The sequence below is a fragment of the Lithobates pipiens genome, unplaced genomic scaffold (assembly GCF_037356315.1).
Source record: "Lithobates pipiens isolate NorthernLeopardFrog02 unplaced genomic scaffold, aLitPip1_a1.2 Scaffold_8, whole genome shotgun sequence".
NCBI lineage: Eukaryota > Metazoa > Chordata > Amphibia > Anura > Ranidae > Lithobates > Lithobates pipiens.
The window spans coordinates 412,063,337-412,085,815 of NW_027507903.1; the positions used below are offsets into that span (position 1 = coordinate 412,063,337).

General features: G+C 41.0%; 1 protein-coding gene and 1 long non-coding RNA gene across 2 annotated transcripts in view; one reads left to right on the forward strand and one right to left on the reverse strand.

The window, feature by feature from the left end:
- ZMAT2 (zinc finger matrin-type 2) overlaps nt 1–17,352 on the forward strand; it is a 50,397-nt gene extending 33,045 nt beyond the window's left edge. Inside the window, exons 5-6 of the mRNA XM_077474148.1 lie at nt 7,027–7,172; nt 16,794–17,352. Of these exons, the coding sequence (XP_077330274.1) occupies nt 7,027–7,172; nt 16,794–16,937 (290 nt within the window). The 3' untranslated portion in view covers nt 16,938–17,352. The remainder of the gene's footprint in view (nt 1–7,026; nt 7,173–16,793) is intronic.
- LOC143964431 (uncharacterized) lies at nt 16,911–18,500 on the reverse strand. The gene is made up of 2 exons (XR_013271140.1): nt 18,171–18,500; nt 16,911–17,423 (listed from the first exon to the last, which is right to left on the reverse strand). It is a non-coding gene; the product is annotated as an uncharacterized LOC143964431 (long non-coding RNA).
- Between the last annotated feature and the right edge of the window lie 3,979 nt (nt 18,501–22,479).

Genomic DNA, 22,479 nt, shown 5'->3' on the forward strand with positions numbered 1-22,479 from the left:
ATTAGCCTGAATGTTTGAGGGCTATTCGAGTGAGACTGAAATGTGTATTGTGTTCTTGGGTTTGAGAGGGTCCGCAGTGTCCCCTCAATGGACTGATGAGGATGTTCTGGAATGCATTTTGAACAACATTGCTGCCCTGTCGCACACCAGTTTTGAGGTGCCCAGCTGGCCTTATCACAGCAGGATTCCCCCCCATGTTGTTTTTTTTTTCAGAGGTGTTAAGTCCAGTCCCTGTATAAAAAAAAAAAAAAGTTCCTAAACAAATGTGATTTTCTGCAAGTCCAGAATTATTTTGGTTGGGTAAAATAAGATTAGGGCTGAAACAACTAATCCGATTAATCGATTATGAAAATGATTACTATTTTCATAATCGATTAATCGGCCAGTAACATAATGGGGTTAAACAAAAAGATCCCTTTTATAGTACAAAGAGCAAGTAATTGCTACTTTAAATATTACTCAATGTTCTACAGTAAAAAAAGCAACCCCTTACATTAGTGATTATCTGCTCTATAAAGGGCTAGTTTTAGTTTTTTTTTAACCCCATTATGTTAGTAAACGTCTTAGACCTGGTTCACATCTGTGTTTTATTGGTGCTTTTTGCAGAAATGCACTACTGTTTATTTACATGGTTTCCTGTTGGACACGTTCACATCTGAAAGGGTCAGGGACTTTTAACGCAAAATGGTTCTTTATTGGTTGAATATACTTCAATGGAGAAGCTGCAGAAAAGCATGTAATGCATTTTTGCAGCAATTTGTGTTTTTTAATCTGCCCAAAAAAATGCACAAATACAGTAAAATCACTTGTGCAAAAATCAAAACGTACAGCAAAAAGCACTACAGAAACAGATCAAAAGCAAACTGCATAGGTGTGCACCGAGCCTTATGTTGGCCTCACAGATCAATTTTCAGATGAGAATATTCAGACGAAAAATCTTTGTACATTCGAATGAAAGAATTTTGTTTGAAACTTTCACTTGTTTTTAACATTCTGTTTTTAAAAAGGAATGTAATTTCTGAACGAAAACTACATACATTGTCTGAAAATTCCTTTGACTAAGAAGTTTTCTATTTCCAAATTTTCCCGTCACTGTGGTTGAAAATGAACATCAATTTGACCCACTTTTTTTTTTTTTTTTTTTTTTTTTAAGGTTATTAACCGATTAATCGAAACAATAATCAGCCAACTTATCGATTATGAAAATAATCGTTGCAGCCCTAAATAAGATGTTAACTGAAAACTTTTTTTTGTTTTTTGGTATAGTTAATCTTTAATGGGGAAAAGGATCAGGGTTTGAAGGATTAACTTTAAATAAAACGGATGTGTTCTGTTTAATAAAAATACTTAGGCTTTTCCCCCTCGGGTCTGAAAATTCTGTGAAGAACGTAATGAACCAAATTGGATATCTATACAGGATTAAAGTTTTCAGATGTCCTTGGTTGCACTTATATTAATGTGCAAGATTTGTGTTGGCTTTGTATTTTGTTCACGTACAATGCTTTAAAAAAAAAAAAAAAACTGCCAACAGGTGGATTCTAGGCACAAGCCATATTCTATCTGAAAAGGCTACTAAACTTCAAAATTCCTCAATTCGCCTTCTGTTCCTCAGAGAGCAAAAGCCATTTTTATTAAAACTGGAACTAAAAATAGGCTGTGCAAGCATTCCAGTTTTAGTTCCTAAGCATTTTAAGATTTAGCTAAATGAAACCTGCCATCTGATTGCGAGCTATAGGCAGTAGCCCTACCTTTCATTGCCCAAGTTTACATTGGCCAGGCACGTAAACCTTTTTCTAGCAGTAAGAAACCCGATATCTTGAATGCGCCATGTTCACTTTAAGTGTCCGTAATCCCTAACAGAGTTATTTGCTTCCTTTTTTGGTCTGTTCAATCGGTGTTTCTCAAACTTTTTTCAAGTCATGGTGCCATTGAAAAGTATGTTCAGTCTCGAGGCACGTCAGTCAAAGGCTTTGATTCGCATTACTGCATGTCAGGGAATGTGCGCAAAATCATGACGCTCAAGTAGTCTGTTATTTAGCAGAAGCACAGAGTTGCCATTAACTTAAATTAATGGTACCCCCAATGGTTCCCCGTGTTGAAATGAATAGGCTGCTGTAAACGCAACACACTGCTACAGAGATGCGAACCGAGGGCTTAATCGCACGTGAGGTTGGGGGAACAGTAAAGCCATGCAGTTATGCTACCCCCATATGCTCTCCCTTTTTAGATGCAGAGGCGGCAGCCAGGGTTGTATACATGCTTTGGCCACATAGGGAAGTATACCTCCAGGTGAATGAAGCCCATCACAACTGTATGCATTGCACATGGTTTTGGCACAGTGCTGCTTTTAGGGGGTTAAAACAGGCATGGGGAAGTTAACATATTGCCTCATGCCAGTGAAATGCTTCTGAAAAGCAATATTGTGAACAAGCCCTAAAAAAAAAAAAAAAAAAAAAAAAAAAAAAAAAAAGTTCTGATTATACAGGATTGGGGTTCAAGAATAAGGCCCCTTTACCCTGGGGTGCTGGGTGCTTTGCAGGCGCTACAGCGCTAAAAATAGCACCTGCACAGTGCCTTGAAACAGCTCCTGCTGTGTCTCCAGTGTGAAAGGCTTTCACACTGGAGCGGTGCGCTTGAAGGACAGGCAAAGTCCTGCAAGCCGCATCTTTTGGAGCTCTGTATGAGCGGTGTATTTACCGTTCCTAAATCGCCCCTTCCCATTGAAAACAATGGAGCAGTGCTGCAAACCTGCCTGCAAAGCGGCGCTTTGCAGATGGTTTTAACCCTCCCCCTAGCGGCCGAATATCGCTGCTAAAACGTCCATAAAGCACCACTTTACCACCAGCGCCCACAATGATTCAGGGTCAAAGTAGCCTAAAAGTAACACGCATACCTGGGCCCCGCCATGTCGCTAACCACGCCAGGGCACCAGTACCTCATCTCTCAGACTTGGAGACACCTTTTATGATGTGTTTGCAGAATCATCGGGTCTGAAGAAAACTAGCGCAGCTGCCACATTCTAACAACTAGTAAGCTGCAATATATTAAATTTTTTTTTTTTTTTTTTTTTTTTTTTTTTTGTGTTTAGATACAATTTTATCTTTCCCTTCCCCACCAGAACATATTCCCTTTTCATTTCACTATCCTACTTCTTGTTTAGGCCATTGTAGGCAGATAAGACTTGTGCAAGCTGGAAATCATGACTTGGAAATTACGTAGGTCTAACCTCTCCTCCAAAACCCATGGGACAGCACCGCAAATCAAGGACCAGCACTGTTGTGTGTGAGAATGGGTATCGAGTCAAACACTACCCTGTTCTAAAGAGCATAACTTTAGCCTAGTGTGTATTTTTGCTTTGTTTTGGATAGATTATGGAAGAGTTAATATTTCTGTTGAGTTTTTGTTTCCGTATGATTTTATTCCCCCCCCACTTCTTGAACCTGCAATACCCAGCCAAGAAATGGGAGCGGTTGTCACAGGAAAGTATGGCCACCAATTAAAACAGTCATCCATTGTAGAGCATTCTTATCCCAATAGAGATGCAAATAGCAATAAAATCCTGACCAAGGCACTCTAACTCTTAACACCTGCCAAAAGATTATGCATAACAGATTATGCAGTCACTAATAATTGGTTACATTTCATGTTAATGTGCAAATAAAATCTCATGTGTAAGCCTTTCCCTAAGGGTTTGTTTATACTAGCGGCAAGGACTGCCACTACTTGGAAAAGTAATCCACATTCAGATCACTTTTCAGAGGCATTTGGCAGGGCCTGAGTAGCTGATGTTGCTTTCTTATTGCCCATTTCAACTGCCTGAATACTGCAATGCTATCGCTTAAATGGGTTGCATTCAGTGGGCGGTGTTGCCTGCCAATCTTGACTGGGTGTAATTTGGTGGCATGTGTACAAACCCAGCTGCTGCCTTGGCAGCTTAATGAGTGGTTTGGTGATATTAAAAACATGGCTCATATGCATGTTTGTACACCCCCAAAAACCACAAGTGTAAATGAGCCCTTACAGGGATGATCTCAAGCATGTTTGACACTGGTCCAAACTCACTTTGGCTGGTGACAGCTTCCTAGCAGGATAGTCGATCTTAGTTATACTAAAGACTTGACTGTTTTAACAAAAAGCAAAACGTATGTTTACCTGCTATCTTCCTCTTCTTGGCTCCCTCTTCAGTGCTCCTGGTCCCTCCCTGCTTTTGAGTGCCCCCACAGCAAGTAGCTTGCTATGGGGGCAGCCAAGCCACAGCTCCCTGTGTCTATTCAGACATGGAGTGTGGCCCAGCCCCTCCCTCTCTCTCTTCATTGGCTCACGGATTTTTAATTGACAGCAACAGGACCCAATGGCACTTTGCTGCTTTCACAGCCGATGAGGAGGAACAGACGAGTTTTTCATGCAACATTGCTGGATTTGGGGGGGAGGGGGGGGGCGGGCACTGCACACAGAAGGCTTCTTATCTCAATGCATAGAATACATGAAAAAAAACTACCTTTTTTTTATAACCAATTTAAGGTTTTCCAGTGAGCACTTCCTGGCGGATAGCTCAGGGGTGTACAGACTTGTGCCCAAAAACCCCTGAGCTTATCCCTACTCTTTAATAACCCCATTTTCCCCACTAGACCTAGATTCTAAAGCATTCATTGGTGGCTTGATAAAGTCCCATAGTTCTGTATCCAATATCGCACCTGATAATGAAAATGGAGCACTGCTTGAACCCATTGTACATGCCAAAAACTGGAAACTTTATCACAAGATTCCAAATTTTTTTGCATTCTGTTAAACTACATTTACCTGACCTTCCACACTTCATTCCTTATGAACAATGGTATGCCTAATAGGTGGGTATGGAGGAATATCCATACTATATAGGGCCTTAAAGGAGTTGTAGATGCCAAACTTTTTTTTTTTTTTTTTATCTTTATGCTTTCTATGCATTAAGATAAAAAATCTTCTAATGTATAGCAGCCTCCCTAGTACCCCCTAATTACTTACCTGAGCCCCTGCTCTCTCCAGCGATGTCCACGAGTGTCTTGGCCATCCAGGACTCTCCTGACACAGCAGAGGTGCCATTGGCTCCCACGGCTGTCAAAGTCAGTCAGCCAAGCAAAAGAGAGGAGGAGGGGCCGGGTCGGGGCTCCGTGTCTGAATGGACACACGGAGCTATGACTTGGCGCTGGTGCCCCATAGCTTGCTGTGGGGGCACTTCGACAGGGGGAGGGGCCAGGAGCACAGAAGAGGGACATAAGAGGAGGATCTGGGCTGCTCTGTGCAAAAGCAACTGCACAGTTATAACACCATGGCATCTGGTTCCCTCCGGTCTGGCAGTGATGTAGCTGGGATATTCACATTTACATCTCAGAGGTTGTTGTAACTATCAGATTGTGACATCATATATTTGTGTAATTTATACCACTTAACACATGTATCTGTACTTGGACAAAAATATTGAATGTAAATTCACGTTTAACAGGGTGGCTAGTTGAAAAGGTTGGGCTATTTATGCTTTGCACAGCTCACACAGAGAAATTAGTGAAACATCTGGCCTACCTGTTGCTTGCCTTGGTCTTGAATTCTATGTTGTGCTAAAGATAAGCAAATTAAAAGTTAATTGGAGACATATGGTCACATCATACCACCTGAACAGTTACGCCTGTAATTATGTTGACTCATTTTTTTTTCGATCATATAAATTTTACATAAGGTGCAGTGAACACTTCACAGATTTAATGTTCTTTATTTTTTCAGACGCATGTTCTTGCTCAATGCATTTTCTGTTTATCCTTTTAAGAACCTAAACACCACTGGACACCCTAATATGCAAATCTTGAATGTTCCTGAGATCAATGGCCAATCCTTTCATCCCACCCACTACTCCTTTTTTGTTTTTTTATTTATAACCTCGTTCTTTTAATAGGGGTTTGGAGGGTATGGGCCAAACAAACTTTCTCTAAAAGAAGTTGAGATTTGCCTATTAGAACTTCTGGGTTTCAAAGATCCTTGGACTGTTGTGAAGGTAATAAAATGTAATTGCAGGCACCTGCTTGTACCTACATTGCATTCAGGCGGTCACCTTGATATGGTAGAGTAAAGGCTCATAAACACGATCAGACTTTTTGACAACAAACATGCAACCTTTCTGGCAACAAAAGTCCAATGGAGCAAAGTCTGATCGTGTGTACAGAAAACCATAGGACTTTTGTACAAAATACAAACGCGCATGCTCAGAACCAATGCAAAAGATCAGACAACAATACAGCAGTTGACCAAAGGTGGCGCTAAAGAGCAGAAAAACCACATAATTTGGGGAAAGTTGGCTGAAAAAGTCCTGCCGTGTGTATGCAATACAAGTTCAGAGCCGACGCCCTTTGTATAAACGATTGTCCTTTCTGCTAGATTTTTATTTTATTTTTTTCTGCAGAGGTTGTGCTATATTCTGTTCACTGAGAAAAATAAAACCTTTAATTTGACTGGTGGTGCTCTAACGTTTGCGCAAGACTGTAATTTATCCCTATCGAAGCTCAGACCATTGCATTGCTATGTATAGCTGGCCTCTCTTCTTGCAGTGATTGTGACAAAATGAACAGGTTTTAATTATTCAGAGCATGGTTTATCGGAATGGGTCATCATGACAAAAAGAATGAATAGTTTTGTCGGCAACCACTAAACGGTGATCAAAGCAAATGCTTGTTTGTTTGAGTGCGCCCTGTTATACGCGTGTGATATTTCTTAATGTCTCTATTCATTACAAGTCATTTTGCGGTGTCGAGTCTGGGAAGGGGTCTTGTGTTGATGCAACATTTGTCCTTTCTTCCCGTCTCCAGCATTAATTCTGCACGTTCTTCCGTAAATTAAATCTGTCCCTGCCATTAATTCTCTGGACTTCAGATGGATAGAATGCCCTTCAGCTAAATAGCTCCGTAGAATGTTGTAGTGCGTTGCTGGGCAGACACGTCCAGGATTAAAAAACCAAGAGACACCTAAACTGTTATTGATTTTGCAATGATTCTTGCCTTTCAGATCAACGGAACTTGGGGATGTCCATGAGAGTAGAGCGTTCTACACTTGATCAAGTTAAAAAACGATTTGAAGCAAACAAGAAAAAAATGGAGGAAAAACAAAAGGACTACGACTTTGAGGAGCGAATGAAGGAACTGCGGGAAGAGGTGAACACATTTTACAGGGTCCATCAAGCTTTATGGCTTCACTTTTAAGAGCACTTATTGCCTATACACAGCGAAGCAGACATTTATTGAGCCACAACAATATTCATAAGTCTCTGTGTATGCCTTGAAATGGGTCATATTGAGATGCTTCATTACCATTACTCCTAAGTCTGGTTATTTTTTATGTGTTCTCAATCTTTTCAGGGTACAAATGACTGCCCATATTTTGCGCTATAGCTAACAAAACGTAAAATGTTTTTTTTTTTTTTTTTTTGCGTTATATGCAAGGGTGTAAATAACTTTCTTAGGTGTCCTAGGTTTCATTGTCCACAGGTAAAAGTCATGACATGTTTTCCTGGTCTGTGTGTGCGCGCTAGGGATGACTGACTCTTCTGCCATAAAACCGTTATACAGAACTAGAGGTGGAGTGTAGGCAGAGTTTAAAAAATAAAATAAAACACTGGTTCAATAGTGCCATAATATTAGGAGTGTCCATGGATCAGTACAGCTAGGGCTGTGGAAAAGCGAGATAATCACCTGACATTGCACACTTATAGCAAACCAGTAGACCAGTGCACATTTTTAACTACATGGTTTTTAAAGAGATTCGTCTATGCCTTAAACATGCAGCTCACCATGACTTGGAAGCAGCACAATCTTGCACAGATTTAAACTCCCACAGTAAGAAGAGGAGATTGAAGCAGCATGCCTGGAAAATTGCATCCTACAGATATCCATATTGCTACTTGTAGCATGTAGATCTTGAATGTCAATGGTGTTGTGGGATCCTGTGACGTGCCATTTACTTCCCCATAACATAACACTTGGGGCTTAAAGCGGACCTTCAGTAAATTTTTTTTTTTTTTTTTTTTTTTAACTTTCTATCTATTAAATCTTCTGCTCTTGTTTTAACTTCAGATAGTAAAACTGTGTTTTTTTTTTTTTTTCTCTGCTAGTATATACCTTATACAGCCCACTTCCTGTTTCTTGTCTGGTAAAAAGCCTAGGCTAATGACCACATGCTAAGCTCACTTTCATGAGTTTGCCAGAAAGGGAGGGGGGATGAGTCATGAGAGGGCCAGTGAAAGCTGAAGGTGTGCCTCAGTAGCTTCACTTGCCCCCAGTTAACCACTTGCCGACCGGCTCACGCTGATATACACCGGTAAAGTGGCACGGGTGCGTAAAACGACATACCCGTACGACGCTGCTTCATCCGCGGGACCCGCAGTCTGGCAGTGGCCTGCAATCTTACCACGGAGAGGCAGAACGGGGAGATGCCTAAGTAAACGAGGCATTTCCCTATTCTGCCTAGCAACATGGCAGGGATCTACTGCTCCCAGTGATTGGAAAAAGTGATCTCTGTCATGTTCATGTTTCCCACAGTTAGCAAATGCTGAAGGAATATGGTTAACCCCTTTTTTCGCCCCCTAGTGTTAACCCCTTCCCTGCCAGTGACATTTACACAGTAATCGGTGCATTTTTATAGCACTGATCGCTGTATAAAAGTCCCAAAATAGTGTCAAAAGTGTCCGATCTGTCGACTGCAGATAGCCACCATTACTAATAACAAAAATGAATAAAACTGCCATAAATCTATCCCCTATTTTGTAGATGCGATAACTTTGGTTTGTACAAATCAATATACGATAATTGCGCCATTTAAAAAAAAAAAAAAAAGAATACATATTGGCCTAAACTGTGGAAGAAATTTTTATTATTTTGTTTATAGCACAAAAAAATAAAAAGCACTGAGGTAATCAAATACCACAAAAAGAAAGCTCTATTTTGTGGGTGGGGGGAGACGTCAATTTTTTGTTTTGGATACAACATCGCATGACCGCGTAATTGTCAGTTAAAGCGAAGCAGTGCTGTATCTCAAAAAGGGCTTGGTCAGGAAGGGTGTAAATCCTTCTGGGGCTGAAGTGGTTAAAATGGATGCAGCCAGACTTGATGGAGGGAGATTTGTAAATCGCCCAACCACCAACCACTTTCCAGATACTGCAAAGTGGTTGGAGGGAAGCTTCAGAACAACAAAGATGTTTTTATTACAAATAATGTGAGCAGACTGCAGTTCCTCTTTTAGAGGACAATTGTCAGGCCTTTGCACTACTGTCACATGGCAGCAGGGGAGAATGCCATTTCATGTGCAGGTGTCCCAGATATTTATTCTTGCCAGTGATTTTGAAGGGGCGTTGGTAAAGAGCAAAGCAGTCAAGACCAGAATGGCTTTTAAGGTTTACTTACGTTTTCCAGAGCTACAGACCACTACATGGACTTGCAGACTCAGGTTATCAGTTTTTTAATTGGCTTTCAAAATCTTTTGGAAACTGTCAGGAAATCATGGCTTTAGTCCAGGGAATGTGTTGCAACATTTAAATTTTTTTTTTTTTTTTTTTTAAACCAAATATGATAAACTTGTTCTTGCATAGGAATTCATGCACCGCCCTAATTAATATAAAATTAAATCATGCTCCTAAAATCATAAAACCATCAAATCATTCTCTGCAGCTATTACCTTTTGTACCACCACCCCCTCCCTTTGGAATGTAAGCTCTATGAGCAGGGCCCTCCTGTACCTTTTTTTTTATTGTACTGTAATTGTGTTGTCCCACCTATACACTGTAAAGCGCTGCGTAAACTGTGGGCGATATGTGAATAATAATAAACGGATTGGAAATACATGTACACAGGACTGCAGATCAGTCATTGTATGGCCATTTTTTATTTCTGGATATTATAATCCCAAATTTTGAAGCTCTTTTGAAGCCCTGTATAAAATTCCGTAAATAACTACAGGGTATGTTCAAACATATATTGATAAATGTCTTTAACCACCTTCAGACCGGACCATTTTGCTGGTAAATGACCAGAGGTCTTTTTACAATTTGGCACTGCGCTGCTTTAACTGGTAATTGCGCGGTCATGCAATGTTGTACCCAAACAAAATTTGCGTCCTTTTCTTCCCACAAATAGAGCTTTCTTTTGATGGTATTTGATTGCCTCTGCGATTTTTATTTTTTGCGATATAAACGTAAAAAGACCGCAAATTTTGAAAAAAAATTATATTTTCTACTTTTTGTTATTAGAAAAATCCAATAAACTCAATTTTAGTCATACATTTAGGCCAAAATGTATTCAGCCACATGTCTTTGGTAAAAAAAAAGGCAATAATTGTATATTTATTGGTTTGCGCAAAAGTTGTCACATCTACAAACTAAGGTACGTTTTCTGGAATTTACGCAGCTTTTAGTTTACGACTGCCTATCTCATTTCTTGAGGTGCTAAAATGGCAGGGCAGTACAAAACCCCCCCAAATGACCCCATTTTGGAAAGTAGACACCCTAAGGAAATTGATAAGTGGCATGTTGAGCCCATTGAATATTTTATTTTTTTGCCTCAAGCGATTGAATAATGACAAAAAAATATATATTTTTTTTTTTTTTTTACACAAAGTTGTCACTAAATGATATATTGCTCACACATGCTATGGGCGTATGTGAAATGACACCCCAAAATAAATTCTGCTGCTTCTCCTGAGTACGGGGGTACCACATATATGGGACTTTTTGGGAGCCTAGCCGCGTACGGGGCCCCGAAAACCAAGCACCGCCTTCAGGCTTTCTAAGGGCGTAAATTTTTGATTTCACTTCTCACTACCTATTACAGTTTTGAAGGCCATAAAATGCCAAGATGGCACAAAACCCCCACAAATGACCCCATTTTAGAAAGTAGACACCCCAAGCTATTTGCTGAGAGGCATGTTGAGTCCATGGAATATTTTATATTTTGCCACAAGTTGCGGGAAAATTACAAACTTTTTTTTTTTTTTTTTTTCACAAAGTTGTCACTAAATGATATATTGCTCACGCATGCCATGGGCATATGTGAAATGACACCCCAAAATAAATTCTGCTGCTTCTCCTGAGTACGGGGATACCACATATGTGGGACTTTTTGGGAGCCTAGCCGCGTACGGGGCCCCGAAAACCAAGCACCGCCTTCAGGCTTTCTAAGGGTGTTACAGTTTTGAAGGCCATAAAATGCCAAGATGGCACAAACCCCCCCCCAAATGACCCCATTTTGGAAAGTAGACACCCCTAAATTTAGGGGTACACTAGTGAGACTAGGTAATAAATGGCGGGTGCCCTGAAACTATAAAAAAAATAACTAACCAACCAGCGTCACCTGTAACAGTTATATGGTGATCACTGGTGAAAGGGTTAACTAGGGGGCAATCAGGGGGCTTTATGCGGTAGTATATGGGGGTCCCTGGCGCTATAAAAAGCTGCGGCGAACCTAAATACCTACCTGCCTAACTAGCGTCACCTGTCACACTAATACAGTGATCAGAAAAACGATCGCTTATTAGGCTGGGTTCACACTGGAGCGATGCGGGAACGCCACGAATCCGCGGCGGGTTCCCGCATCACATGCCTCCCAGCGGCAGTTCACACTGCCCTATGCGAACTGCTGGGAGTGTCAGTGAAATGTTAATGACACCCCCAGATCAGTTCGCATATCGCAGTGCGATCTGCAAACTCGGATCGCATGGTGTGAACACCCATGCGATCCGATTCTGCTGCGGACCAAAAAAAGGGTCCCGTGCGAGTTTGCGGCGGGTGCGGCGAGTGCGACACGAATTCAGCCATACTATCTGTATGGCTGAACTCGAATCGCACAGAGATCGGATGTGATTTGCACTGCAGTGCGGTGCGAATCACATCCGTTCTCATAAACCGCTGCAATGTGAACCCAGCCTTAGTGACACTGGCGACGGGGGGTGATCACGGGGTTAAACCTTTATTGGGGGGGTTAGGGGGGTACCTTAGAACTAAAGGGGGCTAACCCTAACAGTTATTACAGTCACAAATGACACCAATGCAAAAAAAATAAAAAAAAGCAATTGGTGTCACTGTGACTGGGGGGGCAGGGGTAATTGGGGGGTGATCGGGGGGTAAAGGGGGGGTGTGAGTGTGCCTGGCATGTTCTACTGTATGTGTGGTGTGTTGGTGCAACTCACCGAACCTCTCTCCTCGGTGCCGGAACGAAAAATACCGACACGGAGGAGAGAATACATCACTTCCTCTCCTGTGTTTACATTACAGGAGAGGAAATGATGTCACGGGACATTTTCATTCGTCGGGAGCGATCGCGAGGGGGTGGCCATGAATGAATGGCCGTCCCCTCGTCCGGGATCGCTCCCGAACGAATACCGACCGCCGCAGGCACCGGGCGGGGGGCCCGATCGGGCCCCCGACCGGCGGGCAGGCAAGGACGTACATGTAAGCCCTTATGCCTGCCCGTGCCATTCTGTCGACGTACATCGTCGTGCGGCGGTCGGCAAGTGGTTAAGCTGGCGTAAATGTTGTTTTTTTCTTTTAGCCAGTGGACTGATTCCCTCATCCACATAATCGAGGTGGATGGGGGATCCTTCTCACTGAGCTTTATTTTATTCTGACAGAGCGGAGACTCCACACTGATCAGCGCTGTAGCCACTGAACCAGTGGCTTTTATCCGGCAGGGTGACACTGATCATACATGGATCAAAATTTGCCCAGTACTTGCTGAAATGTGAAGGCTTTAGACCCTGTTATCTGTGTGGGAACAGTAGCCTGCCTTTTACATTATCTTCTGAGTCACAGCAAGAGCTTTGCAATCAACAGGGAGCGTAGGTTTTACTCCAAGTCTAGGGTTTTTATGTATTCGATCTTCATGATTGTTTTGTTCAGTGTACTGCAGCTGCCTAATTAAGCAAATGTGTGTTCTATTCAGTGGTCACCTGCTTTTGACTTGTGGCCAGCTTATCCACAGCATAAACCTTTAACATACTTATCTACCCCTATAATAAGGCTATGTACATTAAACTGATCTGTTGCAGAATACTACACGGTTTATAATTTGTACAATCGTGAGAATTGTTTGTTTATATTGTCAGGGTTAAGCCAGTGCTGTATAGGAAAAAGCTGCATTCATATATAAAACAGAACATAATGTTTCTTTTTCAGTAAAAAGCACAAGGCCATTGGCCAAGTGCTTTCACTGAAGTCACAGAATGTGAAAATAGATTTACTTGACAAGCCTTCAAATTTATTGTTATTAGTTTAACAGTTAATGCAGGTATGTTTCCTTATACATACGTGTAGGTTTTTGGTAATGCTTGTTTCAACTGTTGTGCTGTCCGTGGTAGATTTACAGTTGCACTTTATTTTAAAGTGAACCTATGGATAAATCAGAAGTCCTAAGCTAACTTCCAACTCAGACATGCAAATTCTTTCCTTCAGTAAAGGCATTTAACACTCGCACCCCCCCCCCCCCCCCCCCCCCCATTTCAATGTCCAAGGTGATGATTGGTTACTGTGGCATTGTGAGATGTTTGCTGGGCAGTAGCTAAACGCCACAGGCATGAATTGGATCAACGATTTAAGGTTTTGGACTCTTCTGTTGCACCAGCAAGTGGTATTCCCTAGCTGCTAATGCTGTTGCCCAAGATGGTTAGATGCCATCTCTGGGAGTTTTCCAACCAGGCTCTAAGAGGTACATAAAAGGCTTGCATCTATAGCAAGGGCATTATTCAACTTTAGGCAAAGCTGCACAGTGTCTTTATCTACAAGTGCCCCTTGGTGCATAGTCAGTTTTTGCTAAGGTGCACTAACCTTTTAAGAACCACTAAATTATTTTGTGAAGCAGTGATGGTGAGCGCAGTGAAAAGGTCAATTAAAAAGCACTGTAGTGCTAACTTGTGAACTGATAACTGGAGAAAAACGGATATCAGTCACTCTTAAAGAGCCATAGATTAGTCTAAGGGCAGGAAATGTCTTGATCTCGGATGGAAGCATATAACATGGGGTGATGACAGTGCTCAATTCAAGGATCAGCCACACATTGGATGCAGCATCCATAAAACCATCTTGTGAAGAACCAGTTTCCGAATAGGAAAGAGAAAAAGCAGGGTGATATGAGCATAACACTCCACTTTATCGAAAATAAGAACAGCATCCACTTGCATGATAAAACATCAGCATCCTGTTTGATAAAAGGACGTGATCACTAGCTCAGTTGTAGTGCTAAACTATTGTGGGTAGATTAATCTGTTTAGCTATTATAATGTGATTAATTTCCAGCAGCAATCTGATTCTTCCAGAGAGATGCATTTATTGAAACTTCAGACAGAATAAAGTCCATAAGATATCTGCAACAGATGACAAAATCCAACAGAGTAAATATAAAATGGGTCACAGGCACTTTCAGAGAACCCAGTTCCTTCTGTTACCTTCATGGAGAATGAAAAAACTGATTGCCAGCTTATACACTGAAGGGCTGAGCAATTCGATTGGCCGTTTCCATTAGGCCTTTGATCTGCTTCTGTCTTTCAGATTGACTGACATTTGACCCCTAGTCGTAAGCTACCCTAATTTGCATTATTTCATATTAACATCCATATAGCACAGAGTTCCTATCTGAACAGTGCCCCATTCTAGGAACGTATTACAGGGGTCCCTTTACAGTTGGCTTTGAGCCATTATTTAGGAATTTAGGGGAGTGCTCTGTATTGGGAGAGGGTGGGCTTGCCGACTGTGGGGTTTGCACTTTTCTGCCCCTCGGTCCTACAAGGGGCATCTTTTCCCCACACATTGTGTCTGGTTTTAGAGAATTTATTTTATTTTTTTTTTTTTTTTGGGAGAATCCATTGTTTTATAGTGAGTCCTTTTTAATCTATGGGGGTTGTGGGTTTTTGTGCTAATAATTTTTTGTACATTGCTTTTTTTAAAGCAATAAATCTTTTTGTAGTTTACCTCTTTAGGGTGTGAAGGAGTCTGTGTGTTTTTCATTTGTTGGTTTAGTATGCAGAGAGAGCTGAACAATCTGCATGCAAATAGACAAAGCCTTTTGTAAGTGGATTGTTGGGCTCAGATTACTCTGCATTCTGCTTTTTGGCTTTTCTATTCTAAGGCAGTTAAAAGGTCTCATTGAAATATAAACACTGTAGTTTCTGTTGCGGACTTGTTTTTAACCCTAGGTTTACATCCATGCGGATGGTTACAGAATCACACCTGTTCCCGTAATCTCCTGTAGCCAAAATGCACTGCTCTACAGGGATGTGTGGGGCTGCCACTTGTTCTGAATGGCACCCCCACGCATCTCAACCCAGAGTGCATTTGTGGGTATGGGAACCACAGGCAAATTGCATGGTGCGAAAGCACCATGTGATTTGTATTTGTGTGTGTGTGCGCGCTCTGGATGGCATCCTCGGAGCATACGAGTTAAGTGTTACTAAACCCACAATCGTAAAATCAGTCCTGCAGCCTCATAGGACATTGAGTAGAGTAAAAAATAAACTCCTCCACCAAGCTTTAACCAGAAACTGATGGTCACAAGACTGCTACATACTGCTGATGAATGTATTTAGCAGTTTGTATTTACTAAAATAATTCCATTTCCATGTTCTCTGGACTGTGGGAGAGCAGATAGTGAATGCAGGGTCCTGGGTTTAGTAACACATTTTTTTTTTTTTAACATAAAATTTATTTATTCATGGCAAAACAATAGATACAATCCAAAAACAGTCAAAATAGACAGATATTACAAGTGATGATCACAGATCCGGAAACTTATCTAGTACATCTAAAATACGAATGGTCGTGTCTTCGGGGCCTCAGCCCACCCGCAAAGTTGTAAACACAGAGGTACTGCCAGGGCCCAGACCACTCCCCCAGAGGGGGGGGCGGGCAAGGGGCGTCAGACCCACCACTCTCCACCGTTCATCCCCATCCGCCCACCACTCCAGCCACTGCACGGCATCAGAGCAAATTTCTTTAGTAACACTTTAAAGCGGAACTTCAGTCATGTTTACATCTTTCCATCTATTAAATCTTCTGCCCTTGTTGTTTTCACTTTGGATAGTAAAACTTTATTTTTTTTTTTTCTGCCAGTAAATACCGTGTGCAGCCCACTTCCTGTTTCTTGTATAGTAAATAGCCTAGCCTTATGACATATACAGCACTCTCTCTGGTGAGAGTTTGCCAGGAAGGGAGGGGGGGTGAGTCATAAGAGAGCCAATGAAAGCTGCAGAGCTGGAGGTGTGTCTGTATAAATCCAGGAAGCGTCAGCTGCCAAGTTAAAATGGATGCAGTCAGACTCGGTTGAAGGAGATTTCTGCAACATGTTTGGCAAGTACAGAATCGCAGTATATATAAAACCATATGCAAAGTGGATGGAGGGAAGCTTCAGCATGGCAAAGATGTTTTTATTACAAATTATGTGAGCAGACTGCAGTTCCTCTTTAAAGGACAGCAAGGTTGGATTCTTTTCTCACAGGTTTATTAAGTGCTTGTTTACACCATAAAGATATTACTTTATTGCAAAAGCTTGCTTCCTTTTTGAAGTGCATTGATTAGTCAGCCAGTTCAGTTTTGGCATTTCCTGGTTTTTATACACCATGTGTAGATAGCATTCCATCCCTTTTTACATTTTTATATAGTCATATTGTGTATCCTATGCTGCGGAGCAACGCTTTAGTGCACAAACATGTAAAAATAATAAAATAAATTGGGGATCAACTTTAAGAAAACTGAAAACTCCTTTTGGCCTGTATAATAAGTTTGTATTCGGTTTCTTCCTTAGGAAGAAAAAGCACGGGCTTACAAGAAAGAAAAGCAGCGGGAAAAGAAGCGGAAGGCAGAAGAAGACCTTGGCTTTGAAGAAGACGATGAAATGGCTGCTGTTATGGGGTTCTCGGGGTTTGGTTCCTCTAAAAAGAGCCACTGATAAAACTTGAAAGCAGCAGTCTATTACCAAGCAGATACTGTTTTTTTTTTTTCCCTTTATAGATATGTCTTTTTATATTGAACTGGAGCATTTTAAAAATGAGTTATTTGTTATGCCTCCAGTGGCATTAGTTCAAAGCTTAGGAGTATGGGAGAATTCAGCAATCTCATACACTCTCTAGCACTGACCAAAACTGTGATTCCATAATGTACAAACCTTTATTTGCTTAGTAGCTACCGAATTATCGCCATTGGTTTGGGAGCTGATAATCCCACAGCTAAAGACCTGTATTACTGACAGTGACTACATGCTTTCTTTCACAAAAAAGCCTAACTGTAGGCCTCCCAATGAGGCTGATTTGGAAGAAGCGTTAAGGGACCTGGTCAGTTATTAATAAAAACTTCCTAGCCTCCTTTCCTTTTTGCTGTCTTTAACCATCTGCATGCAGGAATCTTTTACAACATCACTTCTGCAGGACCCCATAGACTTAAAGCGGTTCTGCACACATTTTTGTATCCTAGTGCTATTGTTTTTCCTAACCTCCACATATTGCACAATGCCCCTTCATTTTTATTTTTATTTCTCCTACCTTTCGTTCTATGCACTTGTTTTCTTCTTCCCCTGCGGCTATGGGCGGGGTTTATGCGGGGATCAGCATCACTTCCGCTGATTCCCGCACTGTCTCCTGGGATCTCGTCCGAGTAATCCCAGGAGTCATTGCGGCTAACACTTGCGAAATCTCGCGAGATTTGGCCGACGTGACGTCATCACGCCGGCCACGTTTGGCTTCACATGAGAACGGGGGCGGTAATTTGCTATGTTGGAACGCACGGCGCGAGTGTTTGGAACGCATCGCGCATGCGCAGTACGCAATTTCTGGCGGCAACGTCACTTCCGCAGCATCCTGTGATAGGCAGCAAAATGTGACACTACACCGCCCGTTGTCCTAACATTCTTGAATTACACCGCTCGTAGCTGTAGCTACTGAGCATGCACGGGAACCGGCAAAGCATGCTGGTTCCTAACAAAGAAAGGCGGAAGTTATTGCTTGTGGGCTTCAAATGCCCACAAGAAAAATGACATCTGCCGAACAATAAGAATAAAAAGCAAACTTTGGACTAAAAACGGACATGCTTCACTGACAAATGCAGGAAAAGTAAGCGGTTTTATTTAAAGAGATACATTTTAAAGCTTAAACATAAAAAATATTTTTTTTCCTCAGTGCAGAACCACTTTAAATTGTGCAGCCTGGTGTAAGGCCCTATTCAAGCCTATGTTTAGATACTGCATAACTGTGGGTATTGGCGGCAAGCGCTATAAACGATGCAGAAGGCTGAGCCCACCACCACTGAAAATGGATAAGTAGGCACTGGAGGAGGTGCAGGGGGTTTAGCTTGTAATGGGTTAGGGGGATGGGAGTTTTTATTCTAAAATGAACTTGTCCTTTAAACGGAGCTTGAGAATTTTACAACCAGTTTTATTTCCATAAGAAGTTTACCTACAATATAAACACATTACAATTGTTACTTTCTCCAAAAGTATGTTGCTGTTCCTTGTTTAGCTCTGTCGGAGTACTGTAATCCTGCATCTGCGGAACTGATCTTCACTCACAATGCTGAGATTTTGTAAAAGTAGAGCTGTGTGTAGTTCCCTGGCTCAAAATCTGCCTAGTGTAACACATTCTTGGATAAAGTGATAGCTTACATATAGGGAATTGGCCTTTCTTCCAACACATGACACCCATTTTGATAGGTTTTCCATGCAGAAACACTGATTTTTAAAACGGTCTGTGTGCTTCACAATTTCAACAAGTTTCACATCTGGGTTGTATAATATAACATAAAAAAAGAATCTTTTTTCCTCATTCACAGTGAGTGTGCAAAGAGTAAACTGTTTTAGTAACTTCAGTTATAACCAATTCAGTTTTGCATGGTTGCTGGTCAAAACTGCAAACTGACGTATCATTCAAATATTCAGATATCCCCAGCAAAATTCACATTGGCTAAACTGCAGTAATCAGTACAAGGCCAAAAGATGGTTCAGTTTGATGAATAATCCATTAGAAGACATGACATCAACAGGTAATTGGGGAATCCGCTTGTCAGAGTGATTGACACCTGTGTTTTTTGCTTTGTGGAAAAATTGTAAATTCTAGTTCTTGGCTACCCACAAGCTTTAAAGCAGGAGGAGGCAACCTGGGGCCCTCCAGCTGTTGCAGAACCACAAGCCCCATCATGCCTCTGGGAGTAATTGTAGCTGCCAGCCTTGCAATGCCTTGTGGGAATTGTAGTTTCACAACAGCTGGAGGGCCCCAGGTTGCCTACCCCTGCTTTTAAAATAAACCTATGAGATAAATACTGGACCTTCCATTGCTGATCATCTTCTTTTAAAAAGCTAGTTAGTTAGCTGTTATACTTGCCCACTAGCTTTAAAGGCCCATCATTCTGTAGAAAAGGACACTTGCCTGCTGTTTGGAAGCAGTCATATCTCTGCAGAGATTCACCTCACCTGCTCTAAGAGGTTGCTGGTGGGGCACAAGCTTTTGTATTTAGGTTGTGGCTGCTTTGTAGTGAAAACAAACTGTAAGGCCTCATGCATGTTTTTAAAGGTATTTTTCTTTTTCTACCCCTGAATGTAGCTCCATTTCAACCAATGTGTCCCACATTGTGCGTTTTTTGGAGCAGCATTCAGGGGCATAAATATGCCCCTAACCTGCATTCTGAGAGAAGCTTATTGGCATAAATAAAGTGTTCGTTTGCAAGTAAATTAAATCCAGTGGCTAGAATAAAGGAATATTCTGCCCAATAAAATGCGTTTACGCTCATACAGTTTTAAACGGCATATGCCTGTAAATGTGCGTAATTACGTGCCAAAGTGAGCATTTTTATATAATTTTTTTTTTTGCTTCATTTTTGTGCCATCTCTTGGTAGAAATATCTAGTATAGAGTAGATGGGCATCATGCACATTGATGTATTGATACACTCTTAAGATTGACACATGGAATATATTTCAGATAGTTTAGTTGGACTTTAATGTAAAAAAAAAAAAAAAAATATTTTTTTTTTTTTCTCTCAAATATGCAGATCAGGAAATTCAGAGGTATTTATCTACATTATTGTTCTGCATCCATATTTCAAAGTACTGAAACTTGAAAGAGTTAGACAGTCGGATAGCTAGTATTTGGAAAAGGCAAGCTCAGCAGTAGGAGCCTGCTAATTTTTTCTTGGGTCAAAACTACAGCTTTCTTCATGAACTTGAAGGTTTTATTTTTTATTTTTTTTTTGTATAAACTGTACAGTCTTTTGAAGTATGTGTTTTAACCAACTGTATCTAGATACCTTGGTGGCAATGGTTATTCTATGGTGACAGGCTGACTTAAATTTTCTGTTGGCAACAGCGTACAAACCATAAGGAAATTATGACTTGAAATGCTTGTACAAACAAAAACGAAGAAGTGATGACTTTGCTCTGAACACTTTATTTTCAAAAAATTTTGGTTTCTAAAGTTGAACTCCAGGTAAACCTCTAAAGGCACAAATAAAATACATATATGTGCGTTGTTTTCCCTGCCACTGAGTCCTGAGTTGGTGCTACCACACTGCAATCCCTGCTACAAAAAAAATGCACCACTGGTACCAACCTGCCATCAGCTCTGTTGATTCAACACTTAGGCTGGGTTCACACAAGTGTCAATTGGATGTTGGTTCCCCATATCCAATTTGCATGTCAGAAGATTGTGACCGTCTCTTTATGGAGCTGGTTTACACATCTCTGAAGTGGCTCCGGTGCAAATTGCACAGGAGCCGTGTGCATCTTCTATTCCGTTTCACGTCCGCATTCAGGCTGAAATCGCACTTAAAACGGTGAATGGAGATGCATCAGACCCCTGCTGTGAGCCGCTCTGTTCCTCAGTGTGAACCCAGCCTTAAAGAGCAGCAGCAAACTCTCTGCTGCTTGCCTTTTATTAGCATGTCCCTTGTCGGTGTATTTGCATTGCAGCACACCAGATTGCTGACTCCTAGACTTAGCATGCAGAGGATTGCAAGAAGTTGATATTGGATGAAGTGGATATACATAAATGAGTTGTGTTTTAAAAAAATAAACATATAATTTATTATTTAATATTCACCTACATTAATTTTCCTTTAACGTCTGCCCTGAGTTCAATGTCAGATGCGTATGTTGCAAGTTGTATTAATGCCACAAAGTGATATTTGCAAGTTAAAATGTTCTTTATAAAAAAAAAAAAAAAAAAAAAAAAGCTATTGAGATATGTGGTCTTCAGTTTAATTTGACGTAATACATTCAGTATTGATTCTTGGAGCATAATTATGCCCTCCAGCAATAGTTGGATTCATAATCTTTTGGTGGGATTCTAGCTCTATGCTGCCAGTGCTCTCCGCTAACATGACAAGTTGTAGGTCTGGCCAAGAGCCCAAATTAAGTGCAATAGTGGCGATCTTGTGCCATCAAAGGCTTTGTTTGATATAAAAAGACTGGATGTATAACAAGTCTAGACCTACTTTCTGTAGGTAACAGAACAAGGCTGCTTGTGGACTGCTGTTCTTCAATCTACACATTCTCTCACAAACCAGCTGGTTATTGGTTTTGCTGGGAGACTGAAATTGGGTAAGGCCAAGACCATTGAAGGGCTTAAGTCTGGGTGTTTTATTTACTAACATGGTGCAGAGAGCAGCTAAGCAAGATATCAAGGTCTTAGTTTGTTTTTGCAATACAGCCATTTAGACATAAGACGTGACTGTCATTGTGCCCATATGACTCTTTGCACCTTGTTATTGAATAATGCCCTTAGTATTTTTTCTTTTGTTACTTTTTATGTAATAACTTTTTGTGAAATTCTTTTGGACATCTCAGCGAGTATGTTGCAAAATTTTTATGTGTATAAATATATTTTCATCACACTTTTATCCTCTTGAGTTTAAAACGAAACGAAAGGCAAAAACAACCTTAAATTAGTTGGAAATGACCCGTGTCTTCAGTATCTATGCCCCCACAAATACACTTTAAAATAAATTCATTGCCACTGTCACGCCTGCTGAATTTCATTATTGCCATCTATTGTAAGGAGTCCAGTGCTGCGTGCTTTTCTTTTTTCTTTTTTTTTTATGGGAAACAATTTTCTCTTTCCACTACCATGTAAATCTTTACTGCGGTCCGTAATATTTGTCAATGCTTGCTTCAATGGCCTTGCATCGGGTACGCTGTGTGTTGATAAACACTAATAAAACCCAGGCCCGACTATTTTGCTAATGAGCTATGATAGCAGTCTGCCTATGACATAAGACAATAATTCTTCCCTGTTCTGCAGAGTACGTCAGCACGAACTACCTAGGCGTAAAATTAAATCTTTTTTTCTTTCATTGCTAGTGTTTATGGTTTTTCTAAGGTTTGAAACATTCTCTGGCATTTAAATTGAGGAGGTTACTCAGCAGTGGTAATGAATTCATATTTTTCCTTTTGGAATATATAGCATTCTTGGTTTGTTGGTGTGTTCTGCTTTTTTCCATTTTTATACCATG